The sequence below is a fragment of the Nomascus leucogenys genome, chromosome 16, assembly GCF_006542625.1.
Source record: "Nomascus leucogenys isolate Asia chromosome 16, Asia_NLE_v1, whole genome shotgun sequence".
Taxonomy (NCBI): domain Eukaryota; kingdom Metazoa; phylum Chordata; class Mammalia; order Primates; family Hylobatidae; genus Nomascus; species Nomascus leucogenys.
The window spans coordinates 90,775,353-90,793,576 of NC_044396.1; the positions used below are offsets into that span (position 1 = coordinate 90,775,353).

Genomic DNA, 18,224 nt, shown 5'->3' on the forward strand with positions numbered 1-18,224 from the left:
CTGCCTGTGGGCTCCACTCCCTTTTCTCTCCTTTCTTGGAGAAGAGACCCTGGGGCATTCTATGGAAAAGATGGTAGAGATAGCAGGTGCCACCCAGGCCTCCTTGTTGATTTCAGGAATGGTACACACATCTTTGACCTAGAGAGAGTACAGGGCCAAGGCCACATGATGCTGTCCTAAAGAGTAGAGCATCTGCAGGGCCATCCAGACCTAAAGGGTGAGTGGGCATCCTTGCTGTTTTAATTTCATCTAAATATTTTGGTCACAAACCCAGAGATCAGAGGTCTTCAATGTCTCCCTGGCAACTCAAGCTGCTTTGTTTGAAAATGACATTTTACACTGCTTCTTTCATTTATCTATGTTTTAAGCCCTGCATACATTAGATATTTGTCCTAGTGCTCTCCCTCCCCTTGCCCACCACCCCCTGACAGGCCCTGGTGTGCGACGTTCCCCTTCCTGTGTCCATGTGTTCTCATTGTTCAGCCCCCACTTATGAGTGACAACACACAGTGTTTGGTTTTCTGTTCCTGTGTTAGTTTGCTGAGGATGTTGGTTTCCAGGTTCATCCATGTCCCTACAAAGGACATGGACTCATCCTTTTTTATGGCTGCATAGTATTCCATGGTGTATATGTGCCACATTTTCTTTATCCAGTCTATCATTGATGGGCATTTGGGTGGGTTCCAAGTCTTGGCTATTGTAAATAGTGCTGCAATAAACATACGTGTGCACGTGTCTTTATAGAGAATCAAGAATAGTGTTAGATGTTCGAGAAGCTACTTTGCCCCTCGTACACCATATCTGTTTGTTCATCCCTTTATTCACTGGATATACTGAACACCTATTATGTGTCTGGCACTGTTCCAGGGGCTAAGAATTCAGTAGACGCCACCATTCTTCCAAAAGTACAGTACGGGACAGGCTGGGGAAAACGAATTCTTTAGATCAAGTGTCAAAAATCCTGTGGTGCTGGTTAAAAATGCAGATTCCTGGGATCTACCCTGCTTCTTGATGTGAGAAAGGGGTCCCAGGAATATGCATTTAAACCTGTTCTCTGGGTGATTCTTATGTACTGTAACATCTAATAATTTCTGGTCTAAGAAAGGAGATACCAACACTTCACTGGCATCAGTAAGGCAAAACAGCATTATTGTCTAGATGCAGGTGGAGGAACTTGCTAGAACCTGGTTTCTGATTCCTGGAGAAGGGGTAGAACCCCTGCCCAGACAAGTGCCTTCACTTACAGGAGCTCCGACAGGTCCAGGAGGTCCGGGGAGTCCAGGTGGTCCTTGGGGCCCCTGCAGAAGAGCATTTACAGAGAAAAGTTTCAGGGATGGAAAAGAAAGGCAAGTGCAGCCACACAGCTCAGCCAGTCCCGTGTTTGGTGACAAGAGCTGCTAGCTCACCTCCCACCAAGTGCTGCCCATGCTGCTGGCATGGGCCTCGCCAGCAGACACTCCCTCGACCTCTGCTTCCCTTCCCTATTTAGAAGTCATGCCATCTGCTGCCTTGTGCAGCCCTGATTCACACCCAGATTCTCTTGACTTCAAGGAACAGTTAAAGGTGTGTGCCTATGAACCACCAGGAGGCCAGATGCTACTATTCCATTTCACTGTCCCTGTGCCCCTCGGCCTCCCTATGACCTGGGTCTGGATATGTTCACAGCTTCTGAAACATTACAACTGATTTCCTGTGGCTCATCATTCACACTTTGCCATGGGCTCAGTACGACCTGGACAAGTCCTGACAAAGAGCTCAGAAGTCTGCAGACCTGGAGGTGCCTCTGCTAACCAGACCATGAAGTGCTATTGCCTCTGAACAACTAGTTTGGAAATATCTATTAAAGTCTGCTAAAATAACAACGTGTATTCATTCAGCCAAGGGTATCCTAATTTTTAATCTATCCTACCACAATAAAAATATAGTAGATAAGGAGAAACACACACATGCACACATGCATGCATATTCAGTGCTTCATTAATTTTAGTGGAAAACAAATGACATTAGTATAGTCCTTAGGACCATACACAGGGGAATGCTATATATTACAATACATCCATATGAATGTTATATATTACAATACATCCATGTATGATTGGATACATCCAATACATCCAATTCTATGCATTGATGAAGAGAATGTGTGGGGCCCATCTGTATTTACATAGAAAGATGTCTCTCATCTCTTGTTAAACAACAAAGATAAATGACCAAGTGTGATATAAATAAATCTTTGTAGAAATTTAGGAAAAATCATTTATGTGTGTATATACACATGCAAATGTGCAAGCCGTTATATGAGAAGAGGAGGCAGGGAACCTATCTGAGCATCTCTTCTGCACCTAAAGCAATTGGCTTTGCACTGGGCCTTGTCCCCTGGGAGCATCAGGAGGGCCCAGCTCACAGCAACACTCACCCGCATGCCAACCTCACCCGGCAGCCCCGGCTCTCCCAGCTCTCCTGGCTCCCCCTGAACAAACAAAACAGCACAAAGTCATAGGCAGTGGGACACAGGCCCAGGTACACCGGAGCAGCCCACAGTCTCCCAGGGCCTCTGCTTCCTGCAGCTCAGAACACATCACAGAAACAAGGTAGCCACCAGTGAGCAGGGCCCGCGCTCCCCTCAGACGCTATTTCTATAAGCAAAGAAGCGGACCTTCGCTGCACACAGTACTTTTTTTTTTCTTTAGAAACAGGGTCTGATTCTGTCTCCCAGACTGGAGTGCAGTGGCACAATCGTAGCTCACTCATTATAACCTCAAAATACTTGGCTCAAGTGATCCTCCTACCTCAGCTTCCCAAGTAGCCTGGACTACAGGCACGCACCACTGCAGCAGGTTGTTTTATTTTTTGTAGAGACAGAGTCTCGCCTTGTTGCCTACGCTGGCCTTGAACTCCTAGCCTCAAGTGATCCTCCTGCCTCGGCCTCCCAAAGAGCTGGGATTATAGGTGTGAGCCACCATGCTGGGCCACACAGTATTAGCTCCACTCCTACTCACTCCTGTGGCTGGAAGTCAACAAAATTAACTTTGGAGAGAGCAGGGGGAAAGTGTAAAACCTGGCGCCACCCTGACGGTTGTCTTCATGGAAAGGATGTTGGCCACCAACAGTGGGAGTGAGAAGAGAGTCTCACTGGAGACTCCCTGGAACTCTCCTTCCTCCCTTGTCTCCAGGATCTTAGACCACCTGTCCCAAAGTGCTGCCGGCTGTGGACCTCAGCGTTGCTCACAAGCCAGGTTCCCTCTCTGAGACCCGATTATGTGTGGCTGGACATGGCGAAGGGATCAGAGAGGTGAAGAACACAGAACTAATGTCCACTTGGATTCTTGATGGAGAGGAGACTGACCCACCAGAGCTGAGATCACTCTGAGCTTGGGTTGCTGGAGGATGTTGCAGCTCAGAGGCAGGTGAGATGAAGAGGTGGGGTTTGGGGTAACGATCAGAGGAAAGCTGGCTTGCCACATAGGCTGTGGGGTGTTGCTTGGGACTCACTCTGACGCCTCCAGCTACAAACTGGGGTCTTAAGCAAATCCATTGCCTCGCTGGGGCTAGTTCCAAGTCTAGGCATGGGGGATAACAAGGCTGCCTTGCAGAACTACTTGTTAACTAAATGAAAAACCATTTCCAAGGACAGGCAGGCGATACCCGGGGGGCAAAGCTGCTGCTGGTCTTGTCACAGCTATTAGGCTGAGCTCCTGGTATCTGGGAGGATCCTGATACAAATAAGTCCCTACTCAAGCCTGGCCCTGGCAATGCCACCCCACTTGAGGACACGGGGTTCTGACCAGGAGGTCACCAGCCCAGTACTGCCTTGTGAGCCAGGGCAGGCGGAACAGAACTTACTCTCATGCCTTTGCTGCCGTCTCTCCCAGGGGGGCCAGGCAGGCCCGGGGAACCCTAGAGCCAAAAAAAGAGAATAGCAATTAGTAAAGAATAACTGAGACAGGCTCTCAGAATGCTAGTGCAGTGGAGAACGTGCCAGGAAGGGAAGGAAATTGTGGCCAAGACTGCTACTCAAAAATTGATCCACAAGCCTGCAGCACAGGCATCACTTGGGAGAGTATAAAATGCAGATTCCCAGGTTTCACGTCAGATCTACATCAGGGTCCATGTTATAGCCACATACCCAGAAGATCTGTATGCACCTGATGTGGGAGTAAGCAGCTCTGGTCCACAGCCCTTCACTAGCTGGAGGTGCGGCCCTTCCTCGCTCTGGGCTTGGTGTCGTATGTGTAAAGTAGAGGATTGGGCTGCAGCAGGGATCTTGGCATCATAGACATCTGACTGGATGAGCCTTTGCTATGGGACTGAGCCGTGCACTGTAGGATGCTCGGCTGCATCCCTAGATACCAGTAGCACCCTCCAGGGGTGACAACAAAAAATGTCTTCAGATATTGCCAAACACCTCCTGGTTGGGAACAACTGGGCTAGAAAAGGTATTCAACTTGTTTTAATTTTAGCTGGGACAAACTTCTTTCTAAGGAATCTCATGCAGACACACGACATGAATAAACACGGAGCAGCTGTGGGAAGTCGGGGGCTAGACCAGCTCCTCACCCCACTTTCTATTCCACACACTTCTCAGAGAAGGCCGGGGCAGGAATTTAGAAACAGGTAACTCCAGCACCTCGAAGTTCCCGCCCAGCTCCAACACCACTTGGTGTCAGTCAAAGGGTCCTGCCTGAGACCTCCCCGCCCCGCTCCCAGCTCTCCATCAGTGTCTGTGTGGCACTGAGCAAGGCTGCGCCTCTCTCTGGGCTGTTTCCATCTATACAGTGCGGGTGCTGGGTATTCAATGAAGAAAACGAACAGATGAATCTCTATGTAAAGTTTATAAAACACTATGGGCCGAAGTGTATTTCTACATACATCATCTGATTTACTCATCATAATCCTATGAGATATGTATTATTTTCTCAAAGCATATCAGATATATTTCTAGATTTTATCTTCAAACATGCATGCATACACATGCTTTTAAAATTTCTATGAAGTGCCTTCCATGGCCTCAACATTCTATCTAATATAAGTCAGTGTGATATTGAAGAGAAAGACTGACAGACAAATGTCTCTGGCCATGGCATGAGACAGACATAAGTCCATCTCAGCTCTAGACCTTCCTGGCTGTGAGACCTTTTTTTTTGAGACGTGGTCTTGTTCTTTCACTCAAACTGGAGTACAGTGACATAATCATGGCTCATGCAGCCTTGACCTCCTCAGCTCAAGTGATCCTCCCACCTCAGCCTCCCGTGTAGCTCAGATTACATGCACACATCACCACATCTGGCGAATTTTTGTATTTTTTGTATAGACAGGGTTTCACAATGTTGCCCAGGCAGGCCTCGAACTCCTGAGCTCAGGCAATCCACCTCCTTGGCCTCCCAAAGTGCTGGAATTACAGGAGTAATTCCAAGTCTAGGCATGGGGGATATGGTGGTGGCAGGCACCTATAATCCCAGCTACTTGGGAGGCTGAGGCAGGAGAATCGCTTGAAACGGGGAGGCGATGGTTGCAGGTGCCCGGCCCTGGCTGTGAGACCTTAAACACACCCTGGAAGGCTCAGAGTCCCACTGGCCTCAGGTGTGAAGTGTGGATATTGCTACCAGCAGCAGGATGGCTGCAAGGTGAGGCAAGGTTTGGTAAATGAAAGTGCGCACACTCTGCTGTGGGGACAGAATTGGGCTTCCTGGTACTGTTCGTTCTCCCAGTGACCCAGGCCCACGATGACAGAGGGATCAATGCAAGCACCCCACCAGCGCACCTGTGGCCTGGGAAAGAACACCTTCGCCAGCTGCTGTGTGCACCATAAGCCTCTGGGGATGGCCACACAGATTTGCTCTGCTGCCCTTACCTGACAATTCCACAGCAGAGACAAAGGGACTGTGCAAAGACACAACATTGACTGGCTTGTAAGTTGCTTGTGGTTCTCAGGCTTGGGACCAGCAGAGTCTAGTCCTGGGCCCTGAGGGGTAGTAGCTTCATGTGGGTGGGGACTGGCAGAGGGGATGTCTCCAGCAAGGAAGCCTAGCAAGCAGTCATTCATGGAAAGGGCAGGCTGAACACCATTCCTCCGACCCTCGCGTAGAGGAGGGTGGGTACCTTGGGGCAAATTCCTTACTCTCTGAATCTCAGTTTAATTTTCTATAAAATGGGGACAATCACAGTATATTAGGGTTTTCTAGAGGGACAGAACTAATGGGAAAAAATATATATATATATATACATTTTTTTTCAAAGGGGGAGTTTATTAACTAACAACAAGATCACGAGGTCCCACAATAGGCCGTCTGCAGGCTGAGGAGCAAGGAGAGCCAGTCCAAGTTCCAAAACTGAGGAACCTGGAGTTCAATGTTCCGGGCAGGGAGCATCCAGCATGGGAGACAGATGGAGGCTAGGAGGCTGGGCCAGTCTCTCCTTCCACATTTTTCTGCCTGCTTATATTCTAGCCGTGCTGGCAGCTGATTAGATGGTGCTCACCTAGATTAAGGATAGGTCTGCCTTTCTCAGCCCAATGACTCAAAATTAATCTCTTTTGGCAACACCCTCACAGACATGCCCAGGATCAATACTTCGTATCCTTCAATCCAATCAAGTTGATGGCATTAACCATCACACATGGCCACTGTGAAAAGTTGTTATAAGTATTAAAATCCTCCCAGGTGCTTCCCAGAGCATTTCCAAAGGAAATAGGGATTCTTTGATCAAACAACTCTGTGGAAAAAAATGCAGTTAAACCAAGTGAAGCAAGTTCCTCTACAGTGGGTTTTCTTGAAGGCTTACTCATGCCCTTATTGATGATTCTCTATAAGGTCCTGGCCTACCAGACCCTTTTCAAGGGCATGGAAGGACCTGCTGTGGCTCAGAGCCCAGAGCCCATGCAGGGAGAGGGACTGCTGCTTCTCAGAGCCTCATCTAGGGTAAAACTGAGTCCAAGACAAAATGAACAAGGGCTATTTATTCTTAAACTTGTGATGGAGACCAGGCTGCCATTGCTTTCATTTCAGCAGAGGGTTTGAAGATGTTAGTTAGATAATCAACCTTATTTCTAGGGTTAAAAGAGGAAATACTGAGACAGTCTCAGATTGGCAAGTGTTGTATTTAGGGGTGATTTTTGGAAGGCGGGAGACATGCTAATTCCAGGATACCTGTCCATCCTTGGCTGGATACAAAGGGGCAGGTGAGTGGTTTGGGAATATTTCATAAGAGAAAGGATTGTTCAATGGGAGGATAGGGGATTTCTGTTGTCAGTTGTTTCTCGGGAAAAGTGGGGGCCAGTGGTTTACTTTTGTGGGTTAAACTATCACAAGCATCTTCCTTGGGGCATGCTGTCATGGCAGGTGCTTTCTCAGCCTCCAGTTACACATCAGCAAAATGAGGAGCCACCTCACCTCCCCTTGAGCCACTTCCCCATTTGGCGGTTCTGGAATTTAAATTTTAAAATCTGAGATTGAAAGAGATAACCGGTACAGGAGGTGGTGATTTCTACTCGATTAAACACACATGCATGTTTAATAATGGCAGAACCAACAGTCAGGGTAAAGTAATATTAATCACAGTGTATTAATGTAATAGTACAGATGTTGCTGAGGATAGTTTATCTATTATTACAAGGCACCAGGCACTGAGCGCTTTACATCCATCACTGCATTCAACACCTCCCCACAACAGTTCTATGAAAGAGACAGAATCATCATCTCCATTTCCGTGTTTATGAAACAAAAGCACAGACAGCTGATTAGCTCTAATCTAATCAGCTGATTAGAGCTGATTAGATTAGATTTGATCTGCCCAAAGTTACAATGCTTGTGGAAGAGCCAGACTCCAGGCCCTACAGTGTGCTTCTGAACATCTTCACAACACTTAATGGTGTCCAAACTCTCAGTTCCCTGGTTGTGGGGCAGCCCTATAAGCTAAGTGTTGCTATCCTCACCCTACCTTCAGGCACACTGGGGCACAGGGCAGGTGCATGACTTTCTCATGGCTACCGGGGAGTCTACATGGCAGAGTGAGGCAGGTTGGGGTAGTTCACACTTTAACATCCAGCCTTAGCTCTCCCTCTCCAGGGATCCTGCCCTTCCTCTTCAGCCTCCACCAGCCCTGCTCCCCTGGGAATACTGAAAGGAACACTCGTTTGACTGCCTCAGAGGCGGAGAAGCTCTGCATGGAGCCAGGAGACGGTGGTGAGCAATACAGTGGGCTCAGCTCCTGACACAGCCTGTGTCTCCAAGGTCCATGCTCCAACCTCTACCTGCCTCCTGCACTAACCTGGGCAAATGGTGTGTCCATTTCCTGATGGCAGGGACACCAGTTCATGAGACACGTCCCTACAACCCTAGGAATCAATTATAGATTTTCCAATGCAGGAAGCATCACAAAAGGATGAGGACTTCCTCTGAGGGCATGCACTAGATAGTGCCTCCCTCCAGAATCAGGCCTCTGGGAGTGACTCGCCTGAGATGTCGGTCACCCACTTACAATGGCAGGTCCTCGAATGACCAGTCTGTCTTCTGGCTCTGGTGGGTTGGGAAACCCTGCAGCTGAATGCAGAGGGAGGGACATCTTGATGGGATGGGCTCCTGCCTCAGGAATAAATGAGAGGGCAGCAGGACACCTTGGCCTCTCCTCCCAGCTGCCAGTTTTCTAGCCTTGTTGGTTCTTTCAAATAGATGCCCAGTAGATGTCTGTGTGAATTTTTCTCGTCCACAAGATGGGAGCTCTGTGAGATATGGAGCAGGACTTAATCACCTCTGCACTTCCAGTGCCTGGCTTGACATAGTGACCACACTGCCCTGTGTGCTTCAATTCTTTCTAGAGCCCTGTGGGCTTGTAAGGGAACGGAAGACTCTCCTACTTTAAAATTAGTCTTGTGTAAGCCCCAGAGACAAGACAGTGGGTGTGGTGGAGAGGTAATGGTCCTTAGAGCCAGTGAGCCACAGCTTCACACTGTCCACCTCCCACCCTCCCTGCCTCCCCATCACTAAGTACTGATGACTTTGGCCAAACTGTCGAAATGCTCTGAGTCTTGGTCTTCATCTGTACATAGGCATCGTCAACCTAGCTTCAGAATTGGTCTTCCCAAGGACATGGAAAACTAGGCGTGTTGGTTTTAGATGGCTGAGGTAGTAGAAGTCCCTTCTGCTTTGTTCGGGGATGTGGCCACCCCTACTGTGTATTCTAAGAACAGAACTAGAGGTCTCTGTAGAAGTGAGTATGTTCTGAGTCAGAGATGGTAACATCTCTTTTTGAATGTTTTTTTACATGGTTAAGATAACCAAGTCACCACTGCAAATACATAGATTTTAAGAAACGCCCACCTGCAACTCATCCCGAGATCCAAGCATTTTACTAGAATGATTCCTGTCCTATGAAAACTTTGCCCCAAGAGAAAGTCAACCTAACTCAAATATTTCATTAGTATTAGTATTAGTATCACTGATTCTTAACATTACAAAACATCTTCACCATTTCCTTGTGACAGACCTTCCAAAATTCCCCAGCTGGACTCACCATCAGCTGCCCATAGCATCTTTGAAAAGAGAAAGTTAGGCCGGGCACAGTGGCTCACACTTGTAATCCCAACACTTTTGGAGGCTGAGGCGGGCGGATCATGAGGTCAGGAGTTCGAGACCATCTCGGCCAACACAGTGAAACCCCATCTCTACTAAAGATACAAAAATTAGCTGGAAGTGGTGGCAGGCACCTGTAATCCCAGCTACTTGGGAGGCTGAGGCAGGAGGATTGCTTGAACCCGGGAGACGAAGGTTGCAGTGAGCCGAGATCATGCCACTGCACTCCAGCCTGGGCGGCAAAGCTAGAAACAGTCTCAAAAAAAAAAAAAAAAAAAAAGAAAGAAGAAGAAAAAAGAAGGAAAAGAGAAAGTTATAGCCCTGAGCTGCCTATTCATCTTCCACCAGGAAAGTCATTTAACTTCTATGAGCCTCTCATCATTTCTAAAGTAGAGGTTTATAGGCTTTCAGATGAGAATTAAATGTGTACATAATTTGCAGACTATGAAGTATTATTGAAATGTGAGCTCTTCCATTGTATCTCTTGATAACTAAGAACATTCATCCAAGTGCATGGGACAGGTCAGGGAGAGGAGTGGGGAAAAGACTAGAGGTTGCCCCCAAATTGGTAACGTCAGGCATAGAAAGATCTTTAAAAGAATATGTAAAGCTAAGGATCCACAATAAAGCACAGAAGAAAAAAGGAAAAGAAAGGAAAGGGCAGGAAGTAAGCAAAGATGAGAGAGAAAGAGAAGGAAAAAAAAAGCCTAGGTTGGGAGGAGAGGGTCTGATCTTCATGAGGCCTCTGTCTCATGTTAGCAGAGCAGAACAGACTCATTCCCCTCCTATGTCTCAGCTCCTTCACCTGGAAGGGAGATGACACAAGGAGGAGGAGTACCTCTGGCTCAAGATGGCTGGTAAGAGGCATTGAGAAAATACTTGGGAAATGCTTCGTATACAGAGAAATTCAAAACAAGCATCAGATACTATTATTTTGGGTAAACCACCCAAGCCTCTATTTTCCATCTATAAAAAGAAAATCAACACTCAGGGTATAAGAGAATGACAATGGATGAGACCCACTGCAGAAGACAACCAAGGCTCAGAGAAGAGGGGCTTCCCTGTGTTCACAACGGCTGTTGTGACCCAAAATCAGGGCTTGGCTCCAAGTCCAGGCTCTGACCTGTCTTCCACCCCTGCCTCTCTCTCCACCACATACAAACTCACTTCCTCCATGATCTCATTTGGAGGCATATGGGGGGACAACCACCTAGCAGGAAATTATCCATCTCCCCACACCCACTTGTCAGCATCCAGAGCCCCAGGGATCATCCTGTTACCTCATCAAGTAAGACACAGAGAAAGGAGAGAACAAATATTTCTGCTGCTCTTTTGGCTAATTAAATATCAGGCCCTATTTCTAAATGTTAACAAAAAGATCGTTGCCTTGCAGGAGGTGCTGTTACTAATATTCTTCATCCATTTGGTAGGCCCTTTAGTGGGGTCTTAGGAATATGCTGGGCAGTGCTTCTGAAAGCATGGTCACGGGCCAGCTGCATCAACCTCACCTGGGGTTGTGTTAGAAAGGCAACTTCTCGGGCCCCACTTCAGACATATTAAATCAGACATTCTGGGAGTGGGGTCCAGCCTGTTGGCTTAAGAAGTCCTCCAGGTAATTTGGGTATTGTCTCAAGTTTGAGAACCATTTGTCAGCACAGAAAAATGCAGGCTGGGAAGTCTGAAAACATGAACTCAAATCCTGGCTCATCCCCATGAAGAGGTAAAGTCACCTGTGCTTGGTCCCAGGTGAATGTTCATTTTATAGTGAATAGCCTGTAAAACAAGGATGGCAATATTTACCATGAAAGTTAAACTAAATAGCACATGCATGAATCCAACAGATAGCAACTTCTTGTAAATGCGAGGTACTATCATGATTCTTAGATGATCTGTGAATTATTTTAGGTGAATTTGAAGAAAGGGAAGGTTCTTTATGTTGGCCTCCTGGAACATGCTTTCTAATAACACTCTCTAGGCTTCCCGAGGTTTTAGGAGTTACAGAAGTCCTCCTCAGTGGGGAGGCTGAAGAGCTCTGACATTTTGCAGCTGCTGGTCGCCTCTGGGAATAAGACCTCATTAATGCTGAGAGCGCAGAAGACATCATTTGGTTTATAAAAAAAATGGAACACTATGCTGGTGTAATGGTAATTATGTTTAACGTTTATGAGCACTTTTTACAAACATAAGTCATCTATTTTCATTAGCTCACTTAATCCTCGCAGAAACCCTCCGAGGCAAGTACTATTATAGTTGTTAATTTATGCATGAGGAAAGCAAAGGTTACCGGGCTAAGTAACTGACCCACTGTTACACAGGCTGCTAAGTGACCCAGCCAAGGTCTAGATCCAGCCAGTCTGTGACCGGGGTCTGCACTCTGAGCTTTCCCTGCCCTCCCAGTTCAGGAGTCCAGCATTTACCCTTCCCATAAGTGCTCTCACCCTCTTGTACGAAGCCCTTGGTTTTGTGACTGGTCCATTAGACTTGGCAAGCACCTGAGTGTCAGATGGAGCTAGAGGAGAAATGCAGATTCCTATCCCAGCTTTGCCTGAGGCCCTGAAGTGCTGTTAACTTCAGAACTTCCCCAATGTGTCCTTCAGCACCATGGACAGGGCCTGCAGCACCTCTGTTTATTCTAACTCTGGGCATTTTGCCCCTAACCTACAAGGCTATTTGAGGGCACATAAGCAGCTAAACTAATTTCCCCTTAAACCCTTTAATTATTGTAAAAATAGAAGGCACTCAACCACAGTTATCCAACTCGATAACCATGAATAATGCACATTAATGCACAGGCTAAGAATAGGAGATGGGGGTGCTGATTAAGCCAGCCATGAACAAAGAGAAAAGGACCCAGAGCTAGAGGCAAATGGCGTCAATATATCTATATCTTAGAAGTTTCACAAATATAAAGACAAATGTATAATTTATATTTTCTGGTTCAGAGGCTCTATAATGCAGTCTTTATATAAAGTAAGCTGATTCCTATAAGGTTTTTGAGGGTCAATGATTCCCAGATATCAGCATCACATTGAAGAAGGGGCAGGGAACTGACATTGACCAATGCCGTGGTCAAAAGTGGGGGATCCCCACTCTTGTGTCTTGTGTCAGACAGATGCAGGCTTGGCCCCACTTACTAACCAGCTCTGTGATCTTGGCCATGGCCTGCCCTTCTTAAAGGGACTCTCAGAGGCCGAAGCTCATAAACTGAATAGCCTGGAACATTAAGAGGTCAATAAAAGACTGATGTCATGATTCTTCTCAGTACATGGCACTTCCTTTTCAAAGTCACTATACCATTCCAGATAAAATCACGAGTGCTGGCCAACAAATTCTGCATGGCTGCTATTGCTAAAACATGCTCATGTTACGCCTTCAGGGAGAACTTAAAAAAGTGTGTGTGCCATCCCTCATTATGCCAAATATTTCATCAGTGGCAGAAACCCCTTGTCTTTTGGGGCTACCATATACTGGGTAGCTTGTAAACTACAGAAATTTATTTCTCACTGTTCCAGAGGCTGGAAAAGTCCAAGATCAAGGTGCCATCAGATTTGGTGTCAGGTGAAGGCCTGCTTTTTGGTTCATAGATGGCTGTCTTTTCACGGTAACCTCACATGGTGGAAAGGACAAATGGACTCTCCAGGATCTCTTTTATAAGGGCCAATCCAGTCATTCATAAAGGCTCCACCCTCATGACCCCAGGCTCCCAATACCATCACCTTGGGGGTTAGGATTTCAACATATGAATTTGGGGAGCACACACTTTCAGACCATGTTTCCCCTGATATATAGAAGTGTCTTGTGATTTCCAGAGACCTTTCTTGGTCACCACTCTGGGAGAGAGGCTCCGGGAAGAAAATCCACATGTCGCGGAGCTCCCTCTTCATTCCTCCTCCCGCTCTGCAGTCCAATTCTACCTCCAAGCAATCTTCTTATAACTTCAGTTAAAGCCTGCCTTTGAAAAACATTGAAGAAAGAACCTGGTTCCAGTGAGAAGAATCCATTATTTAACACTGTGGACAGCACAAGGTGTCTGTCATGTTGGGATAAGGGAAGACCTGACTTCTCTGTGACTGCAGACCTGACTGTCACCCAAAGGGTCCCCACCCAACGAGAAGCAGGACTGAGTGGAACATACCTTCTTTCCAATGGCTGTGCCCTATCAGTCATCCAGTGGTCAGAGTGATTTTTTTTAAAACACCCTACGTCCCTACCTTCCTATTTACTCTTAAGAGTTAATCATTCTCCAAAGCTCACACCCCCATTTGCTGTCCCTACCTAGCCCCCCAGCACCATGCTTGGTCCTCAGCTAGTATTTGCTATGATTTCAAGCAAGCCAGAGCTCATTATAAACTATTTTGTCCTCCTATATCCTTTTACAGTGAAATCAATCCCATGAATGTGTGGGCATGTTTTTCTAAGCCTCAGTGCCCTTTTCCATGAAATGGGCATAACAATAACAATATCTTTCACCCGCAATCTATGGGAGGGACAAATAGGACAATGCCCATAGAAATGCCTTGCCTGATGCTGGGCACTTTGATGGTGACTGAATTAGAAGCACCCCTAAGATTTCAGCAGGCCAAGGGGGATGCTGGGCGTGCAAGGAGGAAGAATCAATGACAGGGGGGCAGAGATATCCTGAGCATGACCACGGAAAGATAAACCTAGAATCAGTGGGAGACAAATACTAGGGAAGGGTCCTGTGGGCCCCATCATGTCCAGCAGGATGTGCACACCAAGCACATTGGACTCCATCTGCCAAGTGACACAGAACAGCATAACTCCAGTGACAATTTAAGGTCAATTGTAAACTTATGAGCGCTTGCATGTTTCAAATGGGACAGTGTATGTGAACCAAATAAAGACATCTGGAGCAGAGGAATTTCCAGGGACCTTGACCTTTCCTCCATTTGGTAATTAGCATCTTATTTGTTTAGCAAACCACCCCACAAAGACCCTTCCGTGCTGTGACTTCAGAACTCTCAGGTGGATTTCCTGCACACTTGGCATCCTCTTCAGAATGTGGAGCCAAGGCTCTGAGAAGGCTGCATCCCAGGAAGATGGAAGAACCTGGACTACCTGTCTGGCTCAGAGACTCACCTTTCACCACGTTCATCCCTTGTCAGGTTTATGGTGCCAGTAAAATTGAAGAAAACCATAAAAGACAATGAACTGATGTTTTCGTGACCCAAAATTCTGTCTACTGCTGAGTCAACGAGCCCAATAAAATTTAGCTGAGTTTCTTATATTTGCTTGCTGATTTTTTTTTCTGGTGCACCATACTGTGAAATCTGAGCAGAAAATCCATATGAAGTTTTATTTATTGCCATATGGATTTCTGTGAAAATGCTTAAGACATGACTTTTTGGTGGCGCTTGTTATTGTATTTTCCCCCTCTACCAAATGCTGAGTCCCTAGTTGCTGACCCAAGCATGGCTTTGTGGGACACTTTGCCCCCATTTCATTCCTGGTGGGTGTCAGGGCCCCTGACTATCTGTAAGATGTGGTCCAGGCTACCTCAGGTCCATCCTGTCCACTCCAGGAAAGTTGGATCTCTTCAGGACCCAACACTGTCCCACCTCTAGGCCCTTGTCTAGGCAAACCCCTGCCTGAAAGGCCACCACCATCAACATCCCAACCCAACTCCACCTGCAATATTAATAATAGCTACTGTTCATGAAGAAAGCTAAGACCGGCCGGGCGCAGTGGCTCACCCTTGTAATCCCAGCACTTTGGGAGGCCGAGGTGGGCGGATCACGAGGTCAGGAGATCGAGACCATGGTGAAACCCCATCTCTACTAAAAATACAAAAAATTAGCTGGGCATGGTGGCGGGCACCTGTAGGCCCAGCTACTCAGAGAGGCTGAGGCAGGAGAATGGCGTGAACCTGGGAGGCGGAGTTTGCAGTGAGCCGAGATTGCACCACTGCACTCCAGCCTAGGCGACAGAGCGAGACTCTGTCTCAAAAAAAAAAAGAAAGCTAAGACCACTGGCAGGAAATGCATTGCCTCACGGCTCTGAGACACTGGAGATCTGCCTCAGGTGAGCCTGCTCTCTACTCAGCAACCGATCTGTCTCAGGGTCACCTTCATCTTCTTTGAACTGGCTCCTTTCATGGTAGCAACATGGCTATGGGAATTTCAAGGCTCTCATGCTTATATCCTTGGGCCCAGGGAGAAAAGAGCATCTGTCCTTGTCCTTCTAAGTGAAAGTACTCAGTCCGTTCTAAGGGAACTAACCAGGAGAATGTGCCTGAACTGATCCTCATGCTTGGAGAATGACTCAGACCTGATTCTTGCTCAGTCTTTCTGAAGTTGCTTCATTTACCAGGTCCCTTGCTATCTCTTCCCGTGGATAAACCCGCCAACCCCTCACATCAGCTAATGAGAGTGTGCTGTTGTTGTTACTGTTATATTCAGTGTATGGGCCAAAGTCACTCACCTTGTCTAAGCCTCAGTTTCCTTAGCTGCCAAAGAACAGTGATTCTATCAGCTCTGCAGCTTCCCTTCATTTTAGTAACCATCAGTGATTGTGTTTCCTGGGCACATACTAACTGTGTGACCTTGTGCAGGTCACTTGACCTCAGTGCCATGTTCTCCTCATCCTTGAAATGGGCACAGCATTGCCTTCCCTGAAATATTGTCTTAATGATGGGAGAGTAAGTATGAAATACCCTTAGCAGGATGCCTGGTACATGCAGAAGCCAATGCACATTGCCGCAGTGGTTAATTACAATTCCAAATATATATAAAAAAAACACAGCCAGAATAAGAGTATTACCATCCCTGGACCCATCAAGCTCTGGTCTACCCAATACCCCCAAACTCAATCCAACCTATGCATCAATTACTTTGGTGACAACAGTCAGCTAAGAAGCCAGTTTGTTAAGCCCAGTCTCAATGCATGAGTCACAAGTGGCCTTCTACCCTCTCTAGACGCTATCAATCCCCTTGGCCCACTCTGGTCTCATTTCTGGAGGAGAAGTAGAGACTTCAAGTTACAGAAAAGAGCCCTAGGGGGCAAAGGCTGGAGGTGGGCTGATTTCCTAATCTCAGAGCTGCTGCCTGAAAAGGACTTTATGCATCATCTCATCCCACCTCCTCCATTGTACAGAGGAGGAAGCAGAGTCCCAGAGAGGGAAGTGACTCACTCCAAATCACACAGCTAATATGTGGCGGAATCTAGACTCAGACTTTGCTAAAAATATCAACTGCAGGAAAATGTCAAGCGAGGACAGAGCCAGAAGTGCCAGCGTCCATTCAGCTGCCTGTCTCTCCTGCCAACATCGAAGATGTGAGGAGGTCTCCATGGCCACAACTATGCCCTCGCAGCATCAGACCCTTGAATGTGATGCTGCAGGTAGGATTCCTGGCACCAGAAGGTGCCTTCAGGTGTGAGGAGAACAGGCATCCAAGGCTGCCCGCTGTGAGCTCACCCCAGAGCCAATGAGGCAGAGATGCCTTGCAGCCCAAAGGGAGGAAGGAGGCTTCCAGTCCCTGCCTGGTGACAGGAACACACGTGAAGGACACGTTAGTTGGGAGGAAAGGCTGGTCCCAGAGGAACATGGGAAGGAGGTCACAGAGCTGCATGGTATTGCCTGGCAGATACCACCCAGACTGAGTGTTCTGACCTCCAGACCCCGGCAGTCCCGGATCCTGATTTGGAGGAATACCCGGGTGCCCTCTTCATACCCTGTGCTCGGCCTCTGCCCACTGGAACCGAGCATGCAAACAACAATGAAAGTAGCTGCTAGGCTGGGCATGGTGGCTCACGCCTGTAATCTCAACACTTTGGGAGGCCGAGGCAGGTGGATCACCTGAGGTCAAGAGCTCAAGACCATCCTGGCCAACATGGTGAAACCCTGTCTGTACTAAAAATACAAAAATTAGCTGAGCATGGTGGTGCACGCCTGTAGTCCCAGCTACTCAGGAGGCTGAGGCAGGAGAATTACTTGAACCCAGGAGGCAGAGGTTGCAGTGAGCCAAGATCGTGCCATTGCACTCTAGCCTGGTGACAGAGTGAGACTTCATCTCAAAAAAAAAAAAAAAAAAAAAAAAGGAGCTGCTGAACATGTTGGTGGGAACGCAGATGGTCTCACCACTGTGGAAAACAGTATGGTGGCTCCTCAAAAGAAAGATTTAAAATAGAACTACTGTATGATCTAGCAATTCTGCTTCTGAATATTTATTCAAAAGAGTTGGAATCAGGATCTCACAGAGATACTCATGCTCCCATGTTCACAGCAGCATAATTCATGATAGCCATGATATGGAAACAACTTAGATGTCCATCAGTGGATGGATGGAAAAAGAAAACATGGTACACTGAATTGCTAGATCATGCAGTATCTCTATTTTTAACACCCAACAGAATGCTATTCAGCCTTTAAAAAGAAGGAAATTCTGTCATTTTTGACAACGTGAATGAATCTGGAGGACATTATGCTAACTGAAATAAGCCAGATGCAGGAAGACAAATACTACATAATTCCACATATGAAGTACCTAAAATAGTCAAATTCCTAGAATTAAAGAGTAGAAAAGCAGCTTCCAGGGGTTGGGGGAGAGGAAATGGGGAGATGCCAATTAATGGGCAAAAAAATCTCAGTTAAGCAAAATGAATGCATTCTAGGGATCTGCTGCACCACACCGTGCCTAT

The 18,224-nt window shown here is 47.0% G+C and overlaps 1 protein-coding gene across 2 annotated transcripts in view; it reads right to left on the minus strand.

The window, feature by feature from the left end:
• The window catches only part of COL22A1 (collagen type XXII alpha 1 chain), a 327,746-nt gene that overhangs the window by 186,819 nt on the left and 122,703 nt on the right, over nt 1-18,224 (minus strand). For both annotated transcript variants that reach the window (XM_030795302.1, XM_030795301.1), the window contains exons 13-15: nt 3,844-3,897; nt 2,417-2,470; nt 1,245-1,298 (exon numbers count right to left, since the gene is read on the minus strand). In XM_030795302.1, coding sequence (XP_030651162.1) covers nt 1,245-1,298; nt 2,417-2,470; nt 3,844-3,897 — 162 coding nt within the window. The remainder of the gene's footprint in view (nt 1-1,244; nt 1,299-2,416; nt 2,471-3,843; nt 3,898-18,224) is intronic.